Raw genomic sequence first — 23,796 nt, forward strand, 5'->3', positions numbered from 1 at the left:
ACCCATTCTATTATATGGGTTAACACTCTTGTAGGAATCACCTGAGACCTACCGGACTTCTTCCACATGCTCCACATCCTCTCATTCCATTGATGTGCCGGGGTAATATCTGGTCATGTGGGGGTGTAATGATATACTATACCAGTGGGGATCGTTCATGTTTGAAAAATGGCTGATATAAATCATGGCTCGACATTCAATAAATGTAGTCTAGGTTTAAGTCTACGGTGGTTTAATGGGTAATTACAACGGAATTAAGACTTAACACCAAATTTGCCTTACCTATTAACTTTTACATTAAATCTATTTCACATTCCACGTTTTCAACTGACATAAAAAATGACAGACGCTTAACAGTGAGTTCATAGAGTCTAACGGTAGTTAAACAATCATATTAAATCAAACACAGCAATGATCAATGGCCATTATCAAATGTGGTCTTAGTTTTGTCACTAAAACGAGAACTTTGAAAGTAGAAATGCATGTGAAGTCAGTTTCTTGAGCAGGACTATACAGTAAATTGTAAGACTAGATAAGTATGGGCGAAGATGACACAAATCACGTTGTATAAATGAACATTTAGAAGCTGAGTGAGATGCAATATGAACACTAACAGCTCCCAAATCTAAATGGGAGTGATGTTCACGATCCTCGGAAAGATGTCACCACTCCAGGTATGGCAGGGAGTGTACAGAGGCTGAAGTTCCTCAGACAACAAGACTGCAGGCCACTAATGGTGCTCTGGGAAAATGGGACATCTTGCCAGGGTTTCAACTCCAAACACATAAACAGTCCTGGAAGCCCCAGCAGCTTCAGGCCCAGGCAACATATTGCTTCAATTACAGCAAGCCTCACGCACCAGGGTCCCCCCTGACGCATCCACCGGTGTTCTGGAGTGTGCCTTGGGAAACAGCATGTTGCTCTGGAGTGCTGGGGCCAACCTATACCCATTCTAATCTGTATTCTATTTGAACTCAAAGACATCTCTTTTTAGCCCCGCTTTTGTTTCAAATTTGGTTCAGACCGGGTGTCTGTAGCCGCCAATTCATGTGATTGGCACCCACTCTCTGAATTTAAAACAAAATCAATTCTCCGACAGCATCCCTGAGCACATCAGTCTGAGGGAGATGCCACATCCCCCACCCACTCATTTTAGCTTCACAGGAGTAGTATGGTTTTAGATGAATCCCTTGGCATATCTACCCATATTGGCTCTGTGGATGGTGCTGCCTGCTCCTTTAATTGGCAGCATCAAGTAATGCACAACATGTTAGGTACCAGCAGCATTGGGAATCACTGTGTTAATTGAAGGCCGCAGTTGAACGATTGACTAATTGATCAAGGCCTTTACAGAGGTAGATAATTCATAGCAGCATCGCCAGGCAGGGAGGAGCCTTGTCACTGATGATTCATGTGTCTCTTGGAGGAGATAAGGTCTCTCTGGGCTCTTTTGTTCAGCAGTCCTGGTGTGAAGGGGATTGTATCATCAGCACCTCCGCCCAACCCCTCAGTTATCCCTCTAAATCTGAATTAAAAAGGTGAGCCCAGTGTTGATAGGTTGCCACAAATGATACAGTGTTGGATGTCTGTACACTCCCCTGGATGAAGGCTGGGCTCCCTGTACACCTACAAGAAGCAGGGAAGATGTATCGCTGTGCTTTAATGAAGTCATGAAGGGACCCGACGACACAGAGGAAATGTCTCAGTCACACAGGTAGGGCAGTAATCATGCCCTTGTGTACGTGATGGCAAATGAAAAGTGTGACAACATTGTGAAGCCTGGGAGAGGGGAGGAGAGGCTCATCTCCTCTATAGATTAAGTGCGCCAACTTCCCTCTTAAGGCTACCACAGAGATCAAGGGAGATTTCTTTTCATGCATCTACATTCAAATAAGAGGACCAATAGAGATGTTGTGTATGGTTTGGGTGTTTGCAAGTGGCTAAGCGGCTCACAAAGAGTTCCTTTCCAGAGACTAGAAGTATAGTAGTGACAGGCATTCAGAAAGACAACTTCTTCAGACCCTGTGTTCCTTGCAGTGCTGTGTGGAGTGTAATGTGTCACTATACAGTGGCTTTGGGATTTGGGGTTTGGTTGTGGAAGGGATGAGTCCAATCCAGTAGCAATGATATCACTGCACTGAGGTTATTAACAGTAACATGCTATATGCATGAAGAGTAAACTCTGTGATCAAACATTTTCATATTTTTGTCCTACATAAATTATTTTTAATTGCACATTCCTTTGTGATGGTCTTCTTTTAATTCCCTCGTCTTTATAGTAGATATCCTTTGTCCTTGATAAGATTATCTGACATCTCAGCAACAGAATGGAGTCATGTTTCTTTTTAAGATGCACTGTCACAATGTTTTAAAGACAGTGACTGGGAGCACATTTGAGATGGATACTGCAGATTCTTGTGATAAGGAACTCCTCAAGTCATGTTTTCTAAATAAAATTGATGTTTTTTCTCTTTCTCTGTTGTCTGAAAGAAGAGACATGAAGGCATTGAAAAATAGCTTGAGGGGTATGACTTGAATAATTTTCTTGGTTTTACACAGTCTACTTCAGCACTATATTAGCATTAATAAATCACACTGCATCTATGTTTTACATTACCATCTACATTACCATTCACATCAGTGGATCATCTTTAAAAAATATTTAGTTTATGAGGGGAAAAGTTTGCAAACGTCACACGGGTTAAGTGAATTGCCAACTCTTCATCTTCCTACGATATAAAGGATTAATCTCAAAGTTTTAGGGATGGCAAAGCTTTATGTGGGTTTGGAAATGTCTTCCATGCCCAGACACTGAGTCATGAGGTCTGCCTACTCACGTTTCAACACTTTTGACGGAGTGCATCAAGAAGTATAGTAAAGTCCCCTGGGTATTTTTTCAATATTCAGTACATACCAAATCATGAATTGTTCAGTTATAAACTGTGATCAAAAACAGAATTATTTACATGCTTATAGATGCTTTATAAGGTCACACAAAAACAAACTAGTATTGAAAAACATTTGTTATAGCAATATTATTAAAATAACAATAATTAAAATCAACTGAACCTGAAACAAAGTGACAGCTGCACACTGTGCCCAAACCAGATATCCACAAAAGTTGCAAGAAAATAATTAAATGGTTGGACTTTCATCTCAGAAGAACTATAAGAAGCTTATAGGCTAGTAAGATCGTTCAGCCAGTTCAATTATGTGTTCTCGCCATCAGTAACACATTCTCTCATTTTGCACAGACTGTGGAAACTGCAAAAGATTAATAGCACAACATTTTTAAGTATTATAAGGGAAACATACTTTCATCTGTTTCTCTTGAGCCTCTTACAGTGTGCATATGGTTGTGCAGAAATGGTCTACGGGGAGAGGAACATCAGAGGCCTTATCTTGCACCCAGCGCAATTGAGTTTGTCAACGACGCAACTCACGCAAGTATCATTCCTAGTTTGCACCCGACGCAAAGCGACTTTTCCCTCCACAGACGTACGTCGGTAAATTAGGGAATGACTGAGCTCCTGGCGGTTCAGCGAAAAAAGGAGTTGTGTTCCGGCGCAAAGGTTCACTGTTGCTATTTTGCAGTTTCAGAAAAACAATTCCGCCACTGACCAGGAAAAACTAAAGTCAATGGCGCGTTATTCAGATGCTATTTTAAGGGTGCAATCTTGGTCAGTGAGCACTGCTGGCGAGGGCAGGGTCTTCTTTCTGCGAAGCTACGTTACATTGTTTTGATTTATGGCGTGTTAAACTTCAATGATTATAAAAAGATTTTCATGAGAAATCTCTATGTAGCCTATGTGAACTTGATTTATAACAATTGTGGCAATTTCCTGGGGTTTCTTCTCCCATCTCCATCAGAACCAGAATCAGTATTCGGTGTGTCTATGGAGCTAAACGGCTAAATTCGTCCCTTTTGCCTGATTGTCGTTGAGAAATTTCCGATTTGATTGAAGTTTTTGCATGTTCAACCAGACCAGAGCTTACCGTAAAGCAGTAGCTCTGGTCGTACGATGTGTATGATGTCAATTAAACTTTCAAAGGCTTTTTAGAACAGGAAGGAAACTTTAAAAAATGTTAACAGCCATCAGTAAGGGTTTTTTTTTGCCTCCCCTTTCGAATTCAGAATTCAAATTACTAGACAAAAAATTATATCCTGAGAAAAGTGGATTTTGAGGGGTATAGCTCCATAGACCTCCATTCATTCTGCACTCGCTCGTTAGTGCCCTCACATGGAACTTCAACCAGTTCAGAACCCGGAAGTTTCCCGAGAGTGGCAGTTCTCTCTATATTAGACATTCTCTTGTGCAAACAATAAACATACAGGGCCTACCGTAAAAAAAAAAAAACTGCACAATAGTTAAATTAATTCTAAGAACTAAACAATTAAAAAATAAGACAATTTAAAAAATACAATATATATAGAAAAATAAGAATTTGAATGAGGAGCATGAGCAGGCAATTCAGTGCAATGAGAAAACTGCTCTGCCTTTCCCATACAATGTCACTTCTCTATCTTTTACGGCCCTGACGAGAACGTCGGTTCCCTCGTCTGTGAACCGCTCCTGGCGTGCGCCTGGCAAATCCGCCGTTATAATAGCAATCTGCCATGGAACAAGCGCTGGAACAAACCGAGGAATGTGAGATGACGCTCTGATTGGTTTATTGCACGTTATGCCCAAACCACACCCATTAGTAATGTAGCTAATTCAGACCAACCCATAGATTTAGTCATTTATCCCGCCGCCGCCGGTATAATAGCAACAGCGGCGGAGTCCCGCCCAAAAAGTTACTGGCTTTGCGTTTTGATACTTGCGTTTCAGATCGTTAAAATAGGGCCCCAGGTGTTTTGTAATTCTGTGCTTGCAAATCTGTATAGAATGGTGAAAGGGAACAGTGCAATTCTGTAAAAATTTTCAAAGTTACACCGAAGTAAAACAATTTAATTATATGTGTTTTCAAGTTTCCAATGTTTCCAAGCTTACCACTGATGCAGTTCCATTGTTGAGATCCCGGTAACACTTAAGTCCATTTGTGTAATGCATTATACAGCATCATACATATACTCGTAGTTAATGTGATAATGGAGTATAAGCATAGTAATAGACAGTCTTAAATACTCATGAAGAATGTTGTGTACCATTTGTTGTGTACCATTTATAATTAAAATGTCCTCTAATGTACAGAAACATTATACAGCATTATAATGATGATCATTGTGATTTATTTAAAAGATGGGGTCAATGACCACTTGATTATTTCTCTATTTACTAAATATATCTATCCCATATGCAAGTCCACTGTATCTACCACAAATAGATGGCCACCTTTCCCAAAGATACAGGCTTTAAGAAGCTATGCAGTACCTAATGCTGCAAATTACATATTTTAATTTTGATGTATTTTAAGTAATTTTGATTTCCCTTTATTCTAATGACATTGTTTGCTAGTTTATATATTTTGTATATATTATATTTCTAATAATAATTGATGGGAAGAAAATAAATCATCCATTTATTCATAAAGTTGTAACTAATTGTGATACAAAAAAGAAAGAAACATGGCAGTATGTTTCAACTTGTTATTCAACTTGTGGAATAAACCAGAGTATGAAAGAGTTTGTGTTGTGCCATGAAATGGGCATGTGTTTTCACTTAATGCAAGCAAGGATTACTTTTAAGTGACTCATGAGTATACTAACTCACCACGAAAAAGATTATGATGCCCTAATAGTGATTTGTCACTAACAGTGACCCCGTCTTTTAATTAGTTACAGTGTTGATAATTATAATGCTGCATGATCAGTATGATGCCGTATAATGCAATGTTTTTGTACAGGTCATTATAATTATAAATAGAATGCATAGTCTGCATAGAATGCATAGTCTTTATGCGTGTCTATAACTATGCAATAATTGCATAACCTGTTGTTTTAGATTTTTTGTCAGATGGAAAAACACAATAACAAATTACCCTATTATTATTCAGAAAATATGTTACCATTAATTTGAAGTGGTTTTCTTCAGTCACAAAGATTTTAAGGACTACTTTTCACATCACGTTCCCCTTTTCTATTTTTTCCCCTCAAAACTCTTTCTGGCGAGAAAGACTATGAAAATGAGAAATGATTTTCTCTCTCCACTTATTCTTTTTACTGATACATCTTAAAGCTTATTTTTTTGGCTACTGTTTTTTTTTTACATGTATTTATGCAAATGGTATTCATTTTGCAGATGTTCAATAATAATCTAGTTGCATGACAGGTGTATGGTAATGATTTATTGTAATGGCAATGAAATGGATGCAAATGATCTCCTTAAAGCCGAAAAGTGTCACAGTCAAACAGGCTTAAGTGAGCAGAGTGGCAATGAAATCGTCAAGCCACTCCTTAGATCTCCTAAATCAATAGCAAGTGATGGCCAACACTTGGCGGGGTTCTCCCAAACTCAGAATGGTGGAAGTTCACCACACACTGTTAGAAGTAAAAGTAAGACTAGTGTGACATAGTGCATCCTGTTCTCTCACCTCTGATTTGCCTTGGCAGTTTTGGTGGCACAAACAGAGGCAGGTCACAGGTGCCAGATAAATTATCAATTTCCTGCTTCAACAGAACCAGTGAGTACTCACCCACCCACGTGCAGCCAGACAACTGTATGCATGTATTCACACTGGGCATTCGATTTTACATTCGATTGTACAGCACTAGATCAGAGAATAGACTCCCCTTCACAAACTAAGATGACTGCTGACCTAGTTTGAGCCTGGGTCTATCTCTTAGCCAATCCCAAGGTTACACACACACATAAGAAAGGTTTGTTTGCCAAAAAGTAATTTTAACTCAGGTGTCTACAGGTACCTTGTGTACCATTACATATGTTCTGGTAGAGGTTTTTTGTAGTGTTTTTTTCTGGTGTAGCCAATGAGTAGCCAAAGCATTTTGTCAGATTTAGTAAAAGAGCCTTCATTGCCTGTGTCATTATCTGTTCATTTGTCTTTGGTTATACAAATTGAAACGATTTATGTGGATAATTACAGAAAATGCTTTGGTCTTAAGGACTGACAGGAATATGTGCAATATCTGAAACACTATACAACAATAGGTTTGTAATGTGAGGTGTAAACAACAATAGGTTTGGAAAATATCAAGGGACGAGAGACCCATTCTGTAGGTACAACAGCAGTTGAAACATTTTGTTTTTAATGATTGATTTTGAATGAGTAGGGTTTGCTGCCACACTACTGCCCTCTACTGGTAAAGAGACACAATAACAAAGGGGAAATAGAACCACTGTTATTCGGTCACCTCTTCATCCAAAGATGAGAACAGGGAGGGCATCTCCTTGTCATTATATCCTTAAAACAGAACATTAGATTCTGTATCCAGTCTTTGACACCCTTCTATATTACTAGAGTCTAATTTGGAACACACACATTTGGAATTTCTAATACAGCATGAGAGAAACAATCACATCAACATGATCACATTTTTAAATGTTCGCTTTCAAAAAATATATTATCCAGCTGTGTGAATTTGGGGCTTTCACTGTGTTTTCCCATGGAAAAATGTTGAGCAGGCACCTATGAAAGTCTGTGATCTGTGAATATCATGCTAAGAAATTTTATTTTATTTTCACTACAGTCACCCCATATATTTTCTTCATCATTCCTGTCTCACTACAAACCAAAAGGAATGCAAATTTTAAGAAGTGTATTCTCTTTATCTCAATTGCTTCAGCTATTACTATATGTGTGAGTAACATCAAAGCATGCCCACCTCTCACAGTCCCTTGAGGATATCTCCCACTGATAGAATGAGTAGGAGAATCCTGCCTCACCATTCCTCTCCTATCAGGCCTGGCTAGCCAAGTGAGTCTTTATTGTGAAGAGTTTGATACCCACTTCTTCCCACACAAGCATCCGCCTGAAAAACAGGTTGTCAGTGAGAGAAATATATAAAATATCACTGTTAGAAGAAAAGGAAAAATCCTTTCTTTATCTCACAACTGTGGCACACACACGTGCAGGGAGAGGCAGAACACATACACACCGGAGTGACCAACTGAGACATTTGTTTATGTGTTATTCCCATCCTGTTGTTCTTCCATCCCAGGGCCCCAGCTCAAGTGCTCACCCCATGTCTTGGTCAGGAACATGGGCAGGAGAGACAATCTGTTGTGCATGTTTTTAGAGTGGGGCTATTTTTGGAGGAGGAAACCTATGTGAGCATGGGGAGAGCATGCAAACTTCATACAGAAAATCCCGGCGTAGCACCAATAGGCCCCGTGCACATATTGAACCCAGGACCTTCTTCCTGTGAAGTGGCAGTACAAGGCACTGTGCCACCTTTCTGGCTTCTAAAGATAGTTTTACATGATGTATGGGCCCTATTTGTTTGGGCAAGGGCATTGAACACACTGTGTCTGTCTATGTGTCCTCTAGTGACTTTTACGTCTCTCACTTTTTTTTCTTCATGCCCTCACGTGATGTATCATGATTCAAACCAGTGAATGAGGTTGGGGAGCAACGTGGGACACTATCTCCCTCTGTCTATTTGGAAACAGATGTTTTAGCTCTAATTAAAGGGAAGTAGCAGGTGTCACCTTAGTCCCAACTGTGGGGGCACACCTGGTTGAATTAATTTGATCCAAAGTGGTTTAGACGGAGTGCCTGCACTCTGGCGTTTCACATTAGGCCATGGGAACTGAGCACCTGCCTGGAGTGAGCAGGCAATAGCACTACACTACAGTGTGGAGACATGCCAAGCTGAAGGGAGCGTGTCTCCTGAATGACCCCAGGGAGGGTTCAGTCATCTCTGCCTCTTGAGTTGCAGTAACATCTGTAAACGAGCAAGCCTCTGATTCAGACCTGTGGTCACACTGAGAGAAGGACTGGGTGTACCCAAGATAATTGGCTGTGTTAAAAAGCCACCCTGAGGCTGTAAATGCTGCTTGTTCCAGGTCTCCTCCTGATTTCACAGGACATTTAACTTTACACCTCTCGTTTGTTACATCTTTAGAGTGTGTCCATTACCAGTATCCATGGAACTAAGCAACCCTTAACCTCAAGTAGCTTTATGAATACATAAATTGCCTTTTCTTTGAGACATTTTATGTGTGTTTGTGTGTTTGTATATATATATATATATATATATATATATATATATATATATATATATATATATATATATATATATATATATATATATATATATATATATATATATATATACAAACACACAAACACAAGGTCACACAATGTACCAAGGTCCAGTGACATCTTGACAAAACCTCCAAAAGTGCAACTAGAGACTTATTGCGACTATATTCTGTTGTCACTTGGACAACCTTATTGTCACATAAAGTTTGATATTAACATCATCCAGGTATGCGACCAATTTGACTGGGTACTGACTGAGGTAACACTACTCTTTGTTGCAGTTTCTTTGTACCACAACAATACATTAATTTCATGAGTCAACAGGCTAAGACGGGCAGCGTGTGTGGAACTAAACAGGGGCTAATTGGATTCTGATCCACAGCAACACAACTGCAGGGTCGTTCCAGTCATTTTTTTCAGGAACACCTGGAGCGAAAGGGGGGTGATTACATTCCAACGATGGTGCCTTGGTGGTTCAGTGTAGCAAGCCCCGGGGAACGTTCTGTTGACAGTCACGCTCCATGCTGCCCTAATGCCCGGGCTGGGGCTTGGCATCCCTCACATCACCAGCGCTTAATGCTGCCACCGCTACTGGTGCTGCAGAAGGGGGACAAGCCTAGCATTGAAGGGATTAACCCAAAGGGATTCCAGAGACTTTAATAATTCCAGTGTCTGTGGTAGCTAACACAAGAAAGTAACCATACAAAGTAAATAAACAATAAAAAATGGGGTGGATCATGTGGAGCTGGAGCATGGACATGCTCCAGACATCATCTTTGACTGTTGTCAAAAGATGTTGTTAAACAAGCAGTTAAGTGATCTGTATCCAACACGTCCTCCTCACCATTACACATGAAGTGCAGCCTACAATACATGACTGAAATGGCGGCTATTTTCAATGCTGTACCTTTAACACGGGGTTGTGCAAATGTTGTATATCCATTGTGTTTGGAGGTTAATTATTTATGACATGTTGATCCAGAATAGATAAGAAGTGTAAATGATATGTGAGTGACACCAGCTAACGAGTCCCTGCGTTAAGCAGACAAGGAGATCTCCCTGCCCTGCTGTGTGATCCAGGGAAAGGTTGCCATCCCCTCCCAAAGAGGACTGGCGAGGAAAGCCAGCAGGTGATGATGTCAGTGTTGACAGCCCAGGGAGAAGCAGCGTAGCTGGGCCTCTGACCTTCAGTGTACCCCTGTACCCCCAGCAGCACCAACCCCCCCCCACACACACACACACACGCACACACACACACACACACACACTGAGTGAGACACATCTGAATAATACATTGTTTTCTGCTACAGGGACCACCCCCACCTCCACCAGACCCCGAGATGGAAAACACGGCAGCAACATCACAGTAGGAGCCATGTCTCCCACAGCACCCTCTGCAGAAACATAAACACAATATACACCCAGTTGGTGAGGCCAGGATCCAGAATCTTCATGTTACGCTTCTGCACGGAAAACACAGTTATGACATATTGTGACAAGTTGATGGAAAATGATGTAGTCTTGTTTGTTCTGTCAATATGTAAAACATTGCTCTAAATTAATTCACAACAAACCTGTAAAGCAAAGCAATGTTCTAAACCAAAATTAAAAGAGGCGGTTCCAGCATTATGGGGGGAAAATGTCCTTCGGCTAGAGTGAGTGAACAATGGAAAAAGCTGCCAAATTTCAGCTGTTTGGATAGGCAGAGTGAACAAAAATGTATGAAAAATTTGACAGTCCCTTGTGGTTTCTTGAAGAGCAGGCAGTCTTGTTTCCATGTACTTTACATATGAGAACAGCCCCATGGTTTGCATAAGGATTATTTGAATTTCATGGGGTGTTTGACTGTTGTGTAAGTCTGTATATTATTTCCTGGTGTGTGACATGTGATTCTTATCATGTTTATTCTGGTTTCCCAAAAAATCTGCATGAGATTAAATTAATGGGATTGTTTTAGCTTTAGGATTACTTTCTCACAGAGTAACACATTTATACATTCTGAATCATGAATAATTCCCTGTATTGTCAATGCCTACTATCAACAGAAGTAATGTGCTGAATAAAGTTTCAAATTGTATGTGATCATTCTGAATCAACATGGAGCAGATTTCCATCTGGAATGTCAAAGTGAAAGGTTTTTATACAGTCACCTCCAGAATTATTGGCACCCCTGGCAAAGATGACTAAAAAGTGGAAAGAATAACCCCCAAAAATCACCTTTTTGTTATTCAGATTTATATCATGTTGGAAAAATGTGAACAATCCAGCCGTCAATTGGAATAGATTTATTTTAAGAGAAAACAAACCTGTTTTATCAAGAACACAAAACATTTGTTTGTGAAACCATGTATGCCACCATTATTAGCACCCCTACATTTAATGCTTTATACTACCTCTCTTTGTCAGTAAAACAGCACAAAGTGTTCTCCTTAACGTCTATTGAGGTCGGAGAATACAGAGCTAGGAGTCTGGGAGCATTCCACTTTACAAAATCTTTCCAGATCATCCAGGGTTCAAGGTCCTCCCTTGTGCACTCTGTTCTTCAGCACAACTCACATGTTTTCAATGGGTTTTAGATCAGGGACTGAGATGGCTGTGGCAAAAGACTGTTTTTGTGTTGAGTTACCCCTTTTTGTATTAATTTTGACGTGTTTAGGATCATTGTCCTGCTAAATGGTCCAGCAACAACCTAGTTTTCTATTTTCCTTCAATGGGAAACCATTTCAGATTTAAAATGTCCTAGTATGTCATGGATTTCATGATGCCGTGACGCTTTTAAAATTCAATGACCCTTAAATGGTAGGTTTTCTAGGTTGTTCTAGTTATATCAATTGTGAAAAATAAATCCATTTCAAATAAGAAAATAATACTGTATTTTTTATTAATAAATATGTTTTTGATTTCAATATCAGTCATACCAAATCATACAAAATCAGTGTTGTTTATAACAAAGCATGTAGCCTAGGAGCCCCCAAAGAAGAAGAAGAAAAAAAAAGAAAAAAAAATACTATAGCCAGGACAAAAACTTATCAATTTGTTCATTTACAGAATAAATTGTTTCCACCCAATATCTTTCTGATTTTCAGAACAACTGTCCAACTACAAACGTCCAAAATAACTATTGCAGAAAGACACTGATAAAGCGATCCAATGAGCATATACAACTGGGTTGGCAACATTCATAACAGGGTCGATGTATTGTGAAAAACATTTATGTATTTCTAAATAGGGGGTATAGGCTTATGCCATGTAACAATGTTTTATAATCAGATTAGGCTACCACCAAGTGCACAATGTAGGCTGAAGAGCTTTCCTGTGCTTAATTGCTATATTATTATTAAATACTACGATAGTGAGAATACAACTGATTATCAGAATATTACAAAGTTGCTCTTTCTAAAGGTACAGTATCCAACAGACCGTTTAAAAGCAAAGGTACACCGTTGGCTTTCGGCAGCCTCACACCACAGTAGAAGAGAATCTCTTTGCTCACACTTCGATTGTTGCTTGTTTATTCCAAATAGTTAGTAGCCTACCCTCTGCTGGAGATAGAAGTCATTGCAGCTTTCTTGTCTGGTTGGCTATATTCTATTTAAAGTTTGTATTGTGCAACAAACTATATGTCCTTGTTTGTACGAATATTTATGTCTTTCCTACAGGTTAAAAGGTTAAAAGCAAAATCGAGCATGCGTTTTCTCTGATCGTTCTGATAACATGAGGAACATACGTGATATATGTAGTTTCTAAACGTACCGTTTTAAATGTAACACTTATGAAAAGTCGTAGCACTGCGGCGGTTTGGACACTTTTCAGTCAGGCAAGTGAACAATTAGCAACGTTAACAAAACCTGTTTAAACGTATTGGTGGCTACAGCCAATTCTAATTAATACGTAACGCCAGTATGTAGCTTTTCCGATGTTTTTAAAGTATAGGCCTATGTCATTAGTGAATTATTAGCGAGCTGACTATTAAACGAACAGTTCCCGGTGTTGTACCTAAATCTGTGACCTATCGAAAACTGTGACCAAGGGGTCGCTCTTATTATGGCTCGCCATACTCAGCAAGTATTCGAGTCCTAACCCTTATCCTAACATTGGAAAGCCATTAGATCTGCGACGGTGGTCACAGTTTTAGATAGGTCACCGATGTCTGCACAACAACTTACCTAACTTCTAGTTAGAGCTTTTAGACTAGCCAGTTAGTCAGGTTTATCGTTTGTGTGCAATCATTATAGGTCCTTCTGTGTTATAATACATGTTGGTCTCCCAACATACATAGTACAGGCAACATGCAGATTCATACAATGTAGGCATACTTAGTCGAGCCTAAAACTTGACTGACTCATTGTCTGCACTTACTTTTGTGTCCACTGTATAATCACATGTTACGTATGTTCCACAGAACGTTTGTAGCTAACTAAAGACACTAAGCACACTTTGATGGCTGAGTTGAGATCAACTATCATTTCTGCTTTGCCTCAAAGTGAAGCAGATTTTCCTCTGGAATTTAGTGACAAAGTGGAGTCCAGTGTTGTGGACTTGTTGAAGCGATCCCGACAGCAACTATACAGTGGAACTAAAGGCTCTCTCAGTGGACAAAATGCTCAAATCATTCTGGACTTTACATGGGAAAAGCTGAACACAGGAACCTGGCGTGATGTAGCTAAAGAGTGGAGGCATGTGTATTCATATGGCTGTCTGTTTAAAGTCGCATCCCTGTGCCTTGAGGATCCATCTCATACCATTATACAAGAGGCTATTAGGACCTGTGATATGGGCCTACTAATGGGATCAGCTATTCTGGACAATATTTTACAACGCTTTGTTAACATTTTACAAAATGAAGCAAGGAAGAGACACTTCATAGAGGAAGATCTAAGTACACGGGTCATTACCAAGGTAAAATGTATTAAATGTATAAAATGCTAGTCCCGTACATGTTTTACTCTGACGACATAAAATTTTTCTGAATATAAAGATTCTTTCTTTTCAACAGAAAATGAAGTCAGAATGCCTCTCCATGCCATTGGTCAAACCGACAATGGCCGTTCCAAGGAGACACTGTCCATCTTTAGAGAGTTTCAATACAAATTACCTTCTTCCCCAAACACCTGTTATACTAGAAGGGACTATAGATCACTGGCCAGCCTTCAAAGATCAACCTTGGAGGTATCTTTACTTTTTTTACCTACTACTTCATAGGCCATTTAGGTCATATGTAGATTAACTGTCTAATTTTGTGCTTTTCTACAAAGTATAGAGTACCTGCAAACAGTTGCCGGTTGTCGAACTGTACCTGTTGAAGTGGGTTCAAGATATACTGATGAGGAGTGGTCACAGAAACTTCTTACAGTCAATCAATTTATTGATCAATATATTCTTGTTAAAGTAAGTAAAATAATAATGTAAAGGTAAATTAATGAAAGCTATAGCTACAATTCACTATTACCATCTCACTGTTTTATACTCTCTTAGGATGATGTTAAAGGATTGGGATATCTTGCTCAGCATCAGTTATTTGAGCAGGTAAGTGCTCAAACCAACATATATTCATTCTTACAGATTGGAGCATTAACCCATTGAGCAAGTTATTCCTCTGAATACAGTAACATTGACTGGAGTCTCAAGTAAATAATTAATCAAACACTGTATAATTTCCTATGCTTTATGCAACCGCCTTGAGGTCCCAGAGTTAAAAAAAGACATCCGTATACCTGACTACTGTTCCCTTGGTGAGGGAGATGAAGATGACATCACCATAAATGCCTGGTTTGGGCCAGGGGGCACAGTGTCCCCCCTACACCAAGATCCACAACAGAATTTCTTGGCTCAGGTGACAACATTTGTATGTGAACATGGGGCCAGCAGTCTTTCACTCAGGACAAGGTGTGCTTATGACAAATTTACTTTTTGGGTTAAGGTGGTTGGAAGAAAGTACATACGTCTCTACTCACCAGAACACACATCTAAGCTCTATCCTCACGAGTCACCACTCCTGCACAACACCAGTCAGGCAAGTCAAAATCTTAATTCATGTCAATAAACTAGCCACCAGTACTTTCACATAGTATACTAGTAGTAAATGAAGCATAGATCTCATCTCTGAAGCAGAACTAGAGAAATAGTCTTATACAAGACATATGTCATGCTTTAACAATATTGCAATAACAATCTACAATCTTTGTTGTAGGTAGATGTTGAGAATCCAGACATGAGGCAGTTTCCAGAGTTTTCCAAAACTCCCTATCTAGAGTGTATTCTGCAGCCTGGAGATGTCCTGTTCATACCTGTCAAGTACTGGCACTATGTGCGATCTCTGGAGCTTAGCTTCTCTGTGAGCTTCTGGTGGTCATGAACCAAAGCATGAAAATACATAAACTTGAAAATCAACAAAATGTGTTTATTGCTGCATTGTGAAGTATTTTATCTCAGAGGACTGTGCAGTGTTGTACTGTGTACAATCAATTGTACAAATGTCAATACAAATATAATAGTTTTATGAATATCCTTTTACTTTATATTGGTGATTTCCATAAAATATGTGAAGCTGTTGCACAAGCACTGCATCTGTATGAAAAAGCGCTTTAAACTGTGTACAAATGTATTCCTGCATGTAAAATATTCAGAGTTGTTACCCATTTAATTTAATGGCGTATGCTTCATCAAATCAGCATATTTAATTATGTGTTTCCAAATTATCCCTGCAGATACTGTCTGAGATGATGGCTAATTTCCATAATTTATTCAAATAGGGAAAAGTTTTCTAATTTAACAACCTAATGAACCACAGGTACAAATGATGTAAACACAGCTTTACATTAAAACTGAAAAGGAAATAGTTCACATAAGAATTAAAACCCTCTGAAAGTAATTTAACAAGATTTTGATGATTGAGATTCATGAACGGAAATTACAGCTACTGCTCTCACAAATATGATCGCCATGAACCATTTAAAACCAACTTTATAAATAAGTCAAATTCAACCAACAATAGAAACATTACGTTGGTCCTTCCATAAACACAGATCAAATGTTTTGTCAGATAAGAGTTAGGTACACTGCCATTTTATCTTCTGGATCTCTTTGAATGAGTTGGTGCTGTGTTCTCCTTGGCTGATGGACTCTGAGAGGGCTGGGACTGGGATCGGCTAACCTCTGAGAGGAAGGTGCAAGTGTCATTTTCTGAGAACTACAGTATAATGCATATGGACTGGAGTGTGTCATCATTAAACCTGAGAAACCCATGCATGTAGCATTAACAAGATCTCCTGAGGAACTCTACAACATTCTAACATACATCATCTTCAGTCTACATTTTTACCTGGAATCTCGTGTGGCCAAAAATCCTCACAGGCAGGACATCGAGGATCAGTCCTGCCTTTGAAGTACCTGGCAACGCATGGGTTATGGATTTTGACCCCACAGGATGGATTATCACACGTTTGGCACTGCAGAATTAAAGAAACATGTCAATGAATCTCTTAATAGCAATAGGACTCACTGTTTTTATACCAGGCATGACAAGTTTGTCTAATTAGCTGAGGTTATCCTTATTACCTGTAAGGCAATATTGTGACAGATATGGCAGACTTTGACTTGGTCCGTGTACATCATACGAATGTATGTATCCATCTCCATAATGCAACGGGTTGATAGAGAATAATCGCCATGTTTCTGAAGAGCAGAGTATTTAAGGGTAGAATTACAGTCCTCTGTCGTTTGTAAGTAAATAAAAGGACCAGGTTATTGCATTCATTTCCCATTTTAAGATGGTACCTCGTTCAGCCACTTCTCCTGGACAAGCCTGGCCAGCACATGTTCTGTCTCTTTCTTCTTTAGCTTCTTAGTCTGAAGGCTGTCAGCAGAATTAAGGATGTCTGTGGATGATGCGGTTCCGTTATCAGATTCCACAATCAGATCCATCTGAAACAGTTCAGGGCACCATTCAATCAAAGCACGTTGACATAAACTAATGTCAACTTATTTGGCAACTGAATATCCAGACAATCTTGATACATAAGCATCAAGATAACGTACATACAAACAATAGTGCTAGGATAGGGGAAACAAACCCCAAAACATTGTGCACACTGAGTGAATTACTCCTTAAAATGTCTTAATTTGTATTGTTTTAGTACTGTTATGATTAGACCCATACTCAGGTCACCTGTACAAAATGACATTGTCAATATGTCAAGGGGTAATGATAAACAGCTGAATATAGAAGTAAATTGAATATTTACTGTTTTTCTGAATAACTCCAGTTCATTGTCTGCGTAATCTGATGACATCCTGGTGACATCCGTCTCAGCCATGTTCACCTGGAAGAAAACAATGGCTCCTTGTTAATTGGAAATTCTTAGTCACACAATATTATTCAAGTGAGATCCATACTGGACAGGGCATATTGCTTTCTTCTGCTTGACAGTCTCACCAAGGCATAATGTGTGAGACCATCTTCTTCAGACATCCCTTTTCTGATCTGCATGAACATGGGCTGCAGTTGAGCATTGATGACATCAATGAATTCATCAAGTCTATCGTGGGAATAATGTGCTGGATGAAAAATGGCAGCTGGTTATTGTTTAATAACACTTTTGTCTTTGCTCCAGTTATAAATGTGCTGTGTTCTTCTTACCACTGTGGGTCTCACAACAGTGCCTGTGAAGAGCTCTTGCTCGGGGACCATCAATAATTCCATCGACCATCAATGTTTGCAAGAATCTTCGATGGCTGTCTCCCATTGGTCGAGCCATTGCTTAAACCTTAAAACAAGAAAGACAGAAGGACAAGAAGCCGTATTAAAGAAGTGTTGAATGGTATCGCTTGATATGCTTTGTATCCATTAGCAAACTGATTCGTCAAGGAAATGTCTACCGTTGTCTAGTCATGTAGAAGTAGCTAGAACTAACTAGAACACATTTTCTGGAGTTACCTACTTGAGACTAGCTAACTTAAGTTCTACCGCGATACATTTACGCGCGTATGAAATGCTAGTAGCTAGCATAAATTCCACTCATAACTAGTCATGTTTTGGATATCCTTAAGTTAATAATATAGCTTCTTGATATTGTAAAGTGGCTTGATACAACATACCTCCTGTATTGGAAAAGATAGAAACACCTCCTCATCTAGCCCAACCATCGAACCCGCTTAATTCGTCTTATTCTATTGTTCTGACCAGCTATCTAATGATCGACCGCCCCCTTGCGGACTGCAGCAGCAGGTACGTTTTTCAAGAGCAGTCAAAATATATGTAATTGGTCGTTGTCAGGCAATCATTTTGCTCAGCAGTTTCTGTGTGAAGTGAACAGTGGATGGTGGGGGAATTGGCTGCGATGCAAGGTGCATCGTCTAAAGTCTTGCGTAGGGCACCAAATTGGATTGCTCAAGTAATATATGCAAATATGTGGAGATTGGGTAGCCTATTGCTTTCCGTAAACAGACTACACACACCAATTTTTGCCACCTGAAATAATATTTCGAATATCAAGCCCCCCCCCCCCCCCCCCATGTTCTAAATCCACCATCTTGTCACCCATTACAGTGTATTCATGGAATTTGTTATTTCTGCTTGTCAAACCAGGACACCAGGTCCTACCACCATCATCTGGTCAAAATTTGATTTTCTCTGGCACAGAAAATGCAATCCTAATTTAAGTGCCTCAAATTCAGGTCAAAATGAAAAACTGTGAAGACAAAGATATTAAAGTGTACTAAACTTTTTTTTTTATAGCTTTATTTATAAAAAAGAAAAACATGAATAGTGGGTATTACTGACAGGATATTCATAAAAATGATTTGCTATAAATTATCATTTATACATTGTTGTAACTACTTCTACATTTTAAAAAGAGGATTGTATCAAAGCTAAAAAAGATTTCCAAATAAGTCACAAAGTAGTGGCTGCATTGCAAGGCAATGGAGACGTGAAGGATTGGAAGCTCTGGTGCATACTTCTTAACAATATAAATGGTTTTATCGCACACACAACTGTACAATTGATAAATACACATTCAAAAAGTAATTCCAGTGAAATCTTTGGTGACTGCCACTTGTCAAACATTTTATCAATAAGCTGATATTGATTTATATTAAAGGTTTCTTGAGGAATCATGATATGTTTGATGAATAACAATTTTGCAAAAGTGTAAGGATATCTTATATATCAACCCTGAGAGTGACAGCAAAGGTTGTGTGCATGTGAATAGAATGTCTACATTAATATACATAAATAAGAGCAAGGTACAACTTAGTGTATTGTGTGCGGCATAAAAATGTAAGTTAAAACGCAAAAACCCAGGAAATTGAAATTGATGTTAAACAGGAAATTACTGTTTTACTATACTTAACTGTCAGTAGTGAAATTGTGATGACAAATCTGCTAGTATTCTTGCAGATCGACAGAGAAATGTTGCATTCTCTCCACCATAAAGAAGCAGAGTGTTCCAGTAAAGCCCAAGATCACCATTAGTAGGAGCTGCCATGTCAGAAGTAGATAGCCACTGTAGAAGAAGGCGATTGCTGCGAAGATGGACTAAACAACAAAAATAAAAGTACATGGTAATGGATATTTCATATAAATACAAAAATAAAGTATGGATGCACTTTTGGTGTCTAGTAACAAATGACTACATTCAAAACCCATGGCCTGGTAAACACAAGTACCAGTTACATCTACTGTATATTTAGAGCTTCCAAATGGACTCATGAGGTACAATTGGTATAATTGTCAGGGCGCTATTGTTTTCTTATATAATTACCTGAATGAATTTAAAGATGGCAAAGGCAGGTGCACTTTGCTCAGCATACACACGCCCCAAGATGCTGTATAACTGAGTGTTGAAACAACTGTCGCCAAGGCCCAACAAGAAACTGCACAGCAGGGCAATTGATACACTAGGACACAGCAACAAAAATGATTAAGTTTGAAGTCTATCATGTCAGTCAATAAGTTATATTATTGACCAGTTTTAAAAGCACTACCTTGGTGTGAGATATGGTTTGTGCTGTGTGTTGGTTTTTAACACAATAGGGGCATCTTCTGGGATGTTGAGGAAGATCAAGTAGAAGGCAACAAAATGGACGACCATTCCCAAGAAGACCACAGACGTGCGTCTGAAGCGGTTGTTCTTACATATTAGCCCAAATAAACCTCCACCTGGTTGAAACATTACATTGAGTAAAACACAGCAAAGCAATTCTTGTTGTATCAATGTGATTTGAAAAATAAATAAATTGAAGGCATTAACTGTAAGCTTACCAACTATTTCTCCAACTCCCACTACAATGCCAGAGATGCCAATCAACCCTTTAGATGCTTCTCCAAACTCTGATGTTGCTCCAATACATGTCCCATACACCCCACTGTAAAAGGATAGCTCAAGGCCTAGAAAGGGAAAGCTGTTACTAAAACATTTTAATGTAGGGAAGATTTCAACAGATAAACATGAACAAAATAAACATACTTACCACTGTACGCCATACAGCAGCTCAGGAGCAATATCGTTTTGGTTTTAAGCAGTTGTATAATTGTTTCTTTAAAGAAATAAAACATAAATAAGCAAAAGACAGTGATCAGGGAATTAAAAAATACATAGGTTTGATCAATCAAAGGACCTAACAAACTTACGGAATTCTGATTTTGCATCCTTTACAGCCGTGCTTGCCCTTTGCTTATACCTACAAAGAAAAACACAAGAAATATTTATTTGCAAAAAGCAAAATAACTTTCCCTTTAAAGACATGGAAAGCAGAAATCAAAGTCCAAGTTGTGATCAACTGACATTTGGTGAGCGTTTAAAATCTCGGAAATGCAACAACTGAATATCAAGTGTACAAAATGGGTGTTAGCAAAAATATCTTTACTTACATCATGCGAGTTGGAAGCAAAGACTGCCCTTCCTCCTCAGAAAGTATCTCTTCTGAAGGAAGAGTCTTCCTCAGTACTAGGAAACTAAGGGTTCCTAGTACAGATGTGATCAGCAGAGCAGTGAAGATCATCTTTCTGCTCCTGTCTGAAAGGAACAAAGATGAAGATGGAAAAACAGTAAAAGGTGTCCTTGAAACAATGACGTAACAAAAAAGTATTTCCAGAATCATTACCTGAAATGTCTGTACTTCCATTCCACTCAAAATAAATGTAGAGATTTCCAAACAACATGCTGAAAAAGAAAAACAATTATAAAGAAATTATACAAAAATCAAAGAATCCATTATCCAAATAGAGTACTACATTTAAATATCCCAACACATCTCTAGAACTAAAGCAGTCAAGGTAGGTGGAATGCTCATGTTAGAGGAACCACTGCATTGCTTGTCAGTTTTCATTTGCATTCTCCTGGCTCAACCTTGGGTTCTCTGATTTATGAACGCGTGAATCTTTACGTCAACCAGACAGCTTTCATACTGAGGATTCGGGTGAACCTATTCAACATGTTATGTTGAAAAAGCATATGAAGGTACATACTAATCCATGTTATGCAACATGCATGTTCAACATGACTTGTCATGTCTGTTCCATATACAGTATAGTCAGTGTAATAAGTGTTCAATCTACCACATTACATACCTGCACTGTAGAAGAGCCCAAAACATCCCTGTATTCCTATTAATAGTGGCAGCATCAGAGTTCTCCACAAGGAAGTGCCCTTGAGCTGTCCAAAGCACTGACAAAACATGAGAAACATCTCAGGGATGTTATTGACAATAGACATGAATGGTTCAAATGGAGACACATTAGTTTGATAGTCCTGTCTGATCCTTAAACTCAATGCAGCCTCTCAATGTCATCATGCAATGAAATATGTCATGACAGTATAAAAAACACGAGGACAAATTAACCAGGGAAAGAAGTCTCAGAACAAAGTGACTTACTGGCTGCTCCAATGCCGATTAACACTGAAGTTAAATAAAAGGACCATACTGATGGAGTGATGAATGCGGCTATGTAACCACTAGGAGGGGAAAAGGGATATTAAATACGGTATCTCTGACATAAAACCCCAAATAGTATTTTTACAATTCTTGATACTCACCTGTACAGAATTCCACTGAAGAACATGGTAATCTGTGGTCCAATTACAGCAACAACGGTTGGAGCAAGTACATTTGAGAAGGAAAACACTCCATAGATGATTCCCAGGCTATATTGGAAAATACACGTGTCATAACATGCAGTCATGTTACCGGTGTGATATAAATTAAATTATACTCAAGTGGATTGCGTTAAATAACAGTGGTTACACAATACAACTTACCTGTCGTACCCACTTCCAGTGAAACTACCATTATCCAAGCTCTTAATCAGGGTTTGCTTTAAAAAATAATGAAAATAAAAAAGTTGTTACATTGTCACGTTTTCCGATAGTGTACTGCTAAATTAGGTGGAATTACCTTAAAATACATGAATGTATCTCATTCATTCGTCTGGCATGATAATTTATGAAGCAAATTAGAAGCACGAGATGCGCCTGACTTGTTACAATGCCAGACTGACAGCCTTTTCAGCATCATGTGAGGTTGAATTGCATTGGAAAATAAAATGTAAAACTCAGTGGATCTTTATTTAGGCTCCAATCCCAAATAAGTTTGATGCACTTCGTTTTGGTTAAAACTCCTAACGTAACTTGAGTAGCCTACATGCAAATCTAGCCTCCATCTCCGGAAGAGAGCAATAGATGTTACGCACATGCATCTGATGTTTAAGAAGTCACACATATACTGTTTGTATACTTACTTCAATGTTTCCACACGTTGTAAATGCTGTAAAAATCAACAAAAATCCAACACCAAGAATCACAACGTTGAATGTTCTCAGGTCTGCCATACTTGCAGCAACTTTCTGCCTGGCTTTACGATGTAGCTCGTTATCGATAGCAAATTAGGAAATCATACAATGTTTCCCAATGTAACACCTGTTGCATGAATGAGACATTACCACGGCAACTAGTTACAACGAGTTCAGAAAAATTAAATCCTGCAATGCCTTTGCTAAACGAAATTCCCCCTATAAACTACTAGATTCAAGCGCGGGCAGCTTCGTAACTTGTCTTCTACAATACTCGCTCTTTGGACGTCCTGGCTATACTGTTGAATTGTGTTGGTGTGGCCATGAACTCGTCTATTGCTCTCGTACGCAGATCTTACTGATAATAGGCTACCTCGATTCGAAATTGATTAACATCCAGCAGCCACAAACCTCTTGGACATTGGGCAGAGTTGAGCAGCCATGTGACATCAGTTAAATAGCCAACACAGTTGTCATAAGGTCAATTAGTTTTGCTTCAGACGGACAATGACTAGTCTCGTTGCCTGTCGATTCTCACAGAAATGTGTCTCAATTTAGACTACAGACTATCGACACGGTAGTATATGCTTGTAACAGGCATTTAACAGATTATGGCGGTTGGTAAAATGGTCAGCGTGCGATAAAGGCCTACTACATTGTTCTATATGTAGCGAGAGGTGTAAGCCAACGACCTTGATTAGCCCTAACATCTGGCTGTAATTTCATATCAACAAAGGATTCAGGAATAATTCTAATTTTACAGTCTTGTTCTCAAATTAATTTAAAGTCAAGTACAAATACTATAAGTGATTTATAATAAAAGGTCTACATTTTTTGTTTGC

General features: G+C 38.9%; 3 protein-coding genes and 1 long non-coding RNA gene across 8 annotated transcripts; 2 read left to right on the forward strand and 2 right to left on the reverse strand.

Annotated features, from left to right (window-relative positions):
- Positions 1 to 12,803: 12,803 nt before the first annotated feature.
- kdm8 (lysine (K)-specific demethylase 8) lies at positions 12,804 to 16,642 on the forward strand. The gene is made up of 8 exons (XM_084677129.1): positions 12,804 to 12,982; positions 13,568 to 14,064; positions 14,162 to 14,334; positions 14,421 to 14,553; positions 14,641 to 14,691; positions 14,849 to 14,998; positions 15,086 to 15,178; positions 15,356 to 16,642. Exons 2-8 carry the CDS (start codon positions 13,606 to 13,608, stop codon positions 15,518 to 15,520), a joined length of 1,224 nt encoding a protein of 407 aa, XP_084533255.1. The 5' UTR covers positions 12,804 to 12,982; positions 13,568 to 13,605; the 3' UTR covers positions 15,521 to 16,642.
- On the reverse strand, positions 15,540 to 18,375 carry nsmce1 (NSE1 component of SMC5/6 complex). Of its 2 annotated transcripts, none has more exons than XM_084677128.1 (8): positions 18,262 to 18,375; positions 17,804 to 17,930; positions 17,600 to 17,647; positions 17,409 to 17,486; positions 16,942 to 17,088; positions 16,723 to 16,839; positions 16,487 to 16,613; positions 15,540 to 16,320 (listed from the first exon to the last, which is right to left on the reverse strand). In XM_084677128.1, the coding sequence occupies exons 2-8, from the start codon at positions 17,864 to 17,866 to the stop codon at positions 16,232 to 16,234; spliced, it is 669 nt and encodes a 222-aa protein (XP_084533254.1). In that variant the 5' UTR covers positions 17,867 to 17,930; positions 18,262 to 18,375; the 3' UTR covers positions 15,540 to 16,231. The 2 variants fall into 2 exon arrangements, with proteins under 2 accessions (XP_084533254.1, XP_084533253.1); XM_084677127.1 differs by having other exon boundaries at positions 17,600 to 17,721.
- On the forward strand, positions 18,297 to 20,404 carry LOC146253409 (uncharacterized). Its single transcript, XR_014731709.1, has 3 exons — positions 18,297 to 18,391; positions 19,565 to 19,728; positions 20,201 to 20,404. It is a non-coding gene; the product is annotated as an uncharacterized LOC146253409 (long non-coding RNA).
- LOC146253410 (UNC93-like protein MFSD11) lies at positions 18,872 to 23,783 on the reverse strand. Of its 4 annotated transcripts, none has more exons than XM_084677124.1 (13): positions 23,366 to 23,783; positions 22,904 to 22,929; positions 22,425 to 22,480; positions 22,203 to 22,310; positions 22,042 to 22,121; positions 21,737 to 21,833; positions 21,271 to 21,329; positions 21,038 to 21,182; positions 20,798 to 20,847; positions 20,638 to 20,703; positions 20,152 to 20,554; positions 19,929 to 20,064; positions 18,872 to 19,702 (listed from the first exon to the last, which is right to left on the reverse strand). In XM_084677124.1, exons 4-13 carry the CDS (start codon positions 22,226 to 22,228, stop codon positions 19,550 to 19,552), a joined length of 1,215 nt encoding a protein of 404 aa, XP_084533250.1. In that variant the 5' UTR covers positions 22,229 to 22,310; positions 22,425 to 22,480; positions 22,904 to 22,929; positions 23,366 to 23,783; the 3' UTR covers positions 18,872 to 19,549. The 4 variants fall into 4 exon arrangements, with proteins under 4 accessions (XP_084533250.1, XP_084533248.1, XP_084533249.1 ...); XM_084677122.1 differs by having other exon boundaries at positions 22,904 to 23,081; XM_084677123.1 differs by having other exon boundaries at positions 20,152 to 20,326; positions 20,429 to 20,554; positions 22,904 to 23,781.
- Between the last annotated feature and the right edge of the window lie 13 nt (positions 23,784 to 23,796).

Source organism: Hypomesus nipponensis, chromosome 17, assembly GCF_054491055.1.
Source record: "Hypomesus nipponensis isolate SF chromosome 17, ASM5449105v1, whole genome shotgun sequence".
Classification (NCBI taxonomy): Eukaryota; Metazoa; Chordata; class Actinopteri; order Osmeriformes; family Osmeridae; genus Hypomesus; species Hypomesus nipponensis.

Coding starts and splice junctions, on each gene's coding strand:
- LOC146253410 (XM_084677122.1), bottom strand. CDS start 22,993: ATGGCAGACCTGAGAACATTCAACGTTGTGATTCTTGGTGTTGGATTT. Junction 22,122..22,202: donor TTCAGTGGAATTCTGTACAG/GTGAGTATCAAG, acceptor TTCCCCTCCTAG/TGGTTACATAGCCGCATTCA. Junction 21,330..21,736: donor TGGGCTCTTCTACAGTGCAG/GTATGTAATGTG, acceptor TTTCTTTTTCAG/CATGTTGTTTGGAAATCTCT.
- kdm8 (XM_084677129.1), top strand. CDS start 13,606: ATGGCTGAGTTGAGATCAACTATCATTTCTGCTTTGCCTCAAAGTGAA. Junction 14,065..14,161: donor GTACACGGGTCATTACCAAG/GTAAAATGTATT, acceptor TCTTTTCAACAG/AAAATGAAGTCAGAATGCCT. Junction 14,335..14,420: donor TTCAAAGATCAACCTTGGAG/GTATCTTTACTT, acceptor TTTTCTACAAAG/TATAGAGTACCTGCAAACAG.
- nsmce1 (XM_084677127.1), bottom strand. CDS start 17,921: ATGGCTCGACCAATGGGAGACAGCCATCGAAGATTCTTGCAAACATTG. Junction 16,614..16,722: donor GTCACAATATTGCCTTACAG/GTAATAAGGATA, acceptor TTAATTCTGCAG/TGCCAAACGTGTGATAATCC. Junction 16,321..16,486: donor TTGGCCACACGAGATTCCAG/GTAAAAATGTAG, acceptor CCTTCCTCTCAG/AGGTTAGCCGATCCCAGTCC.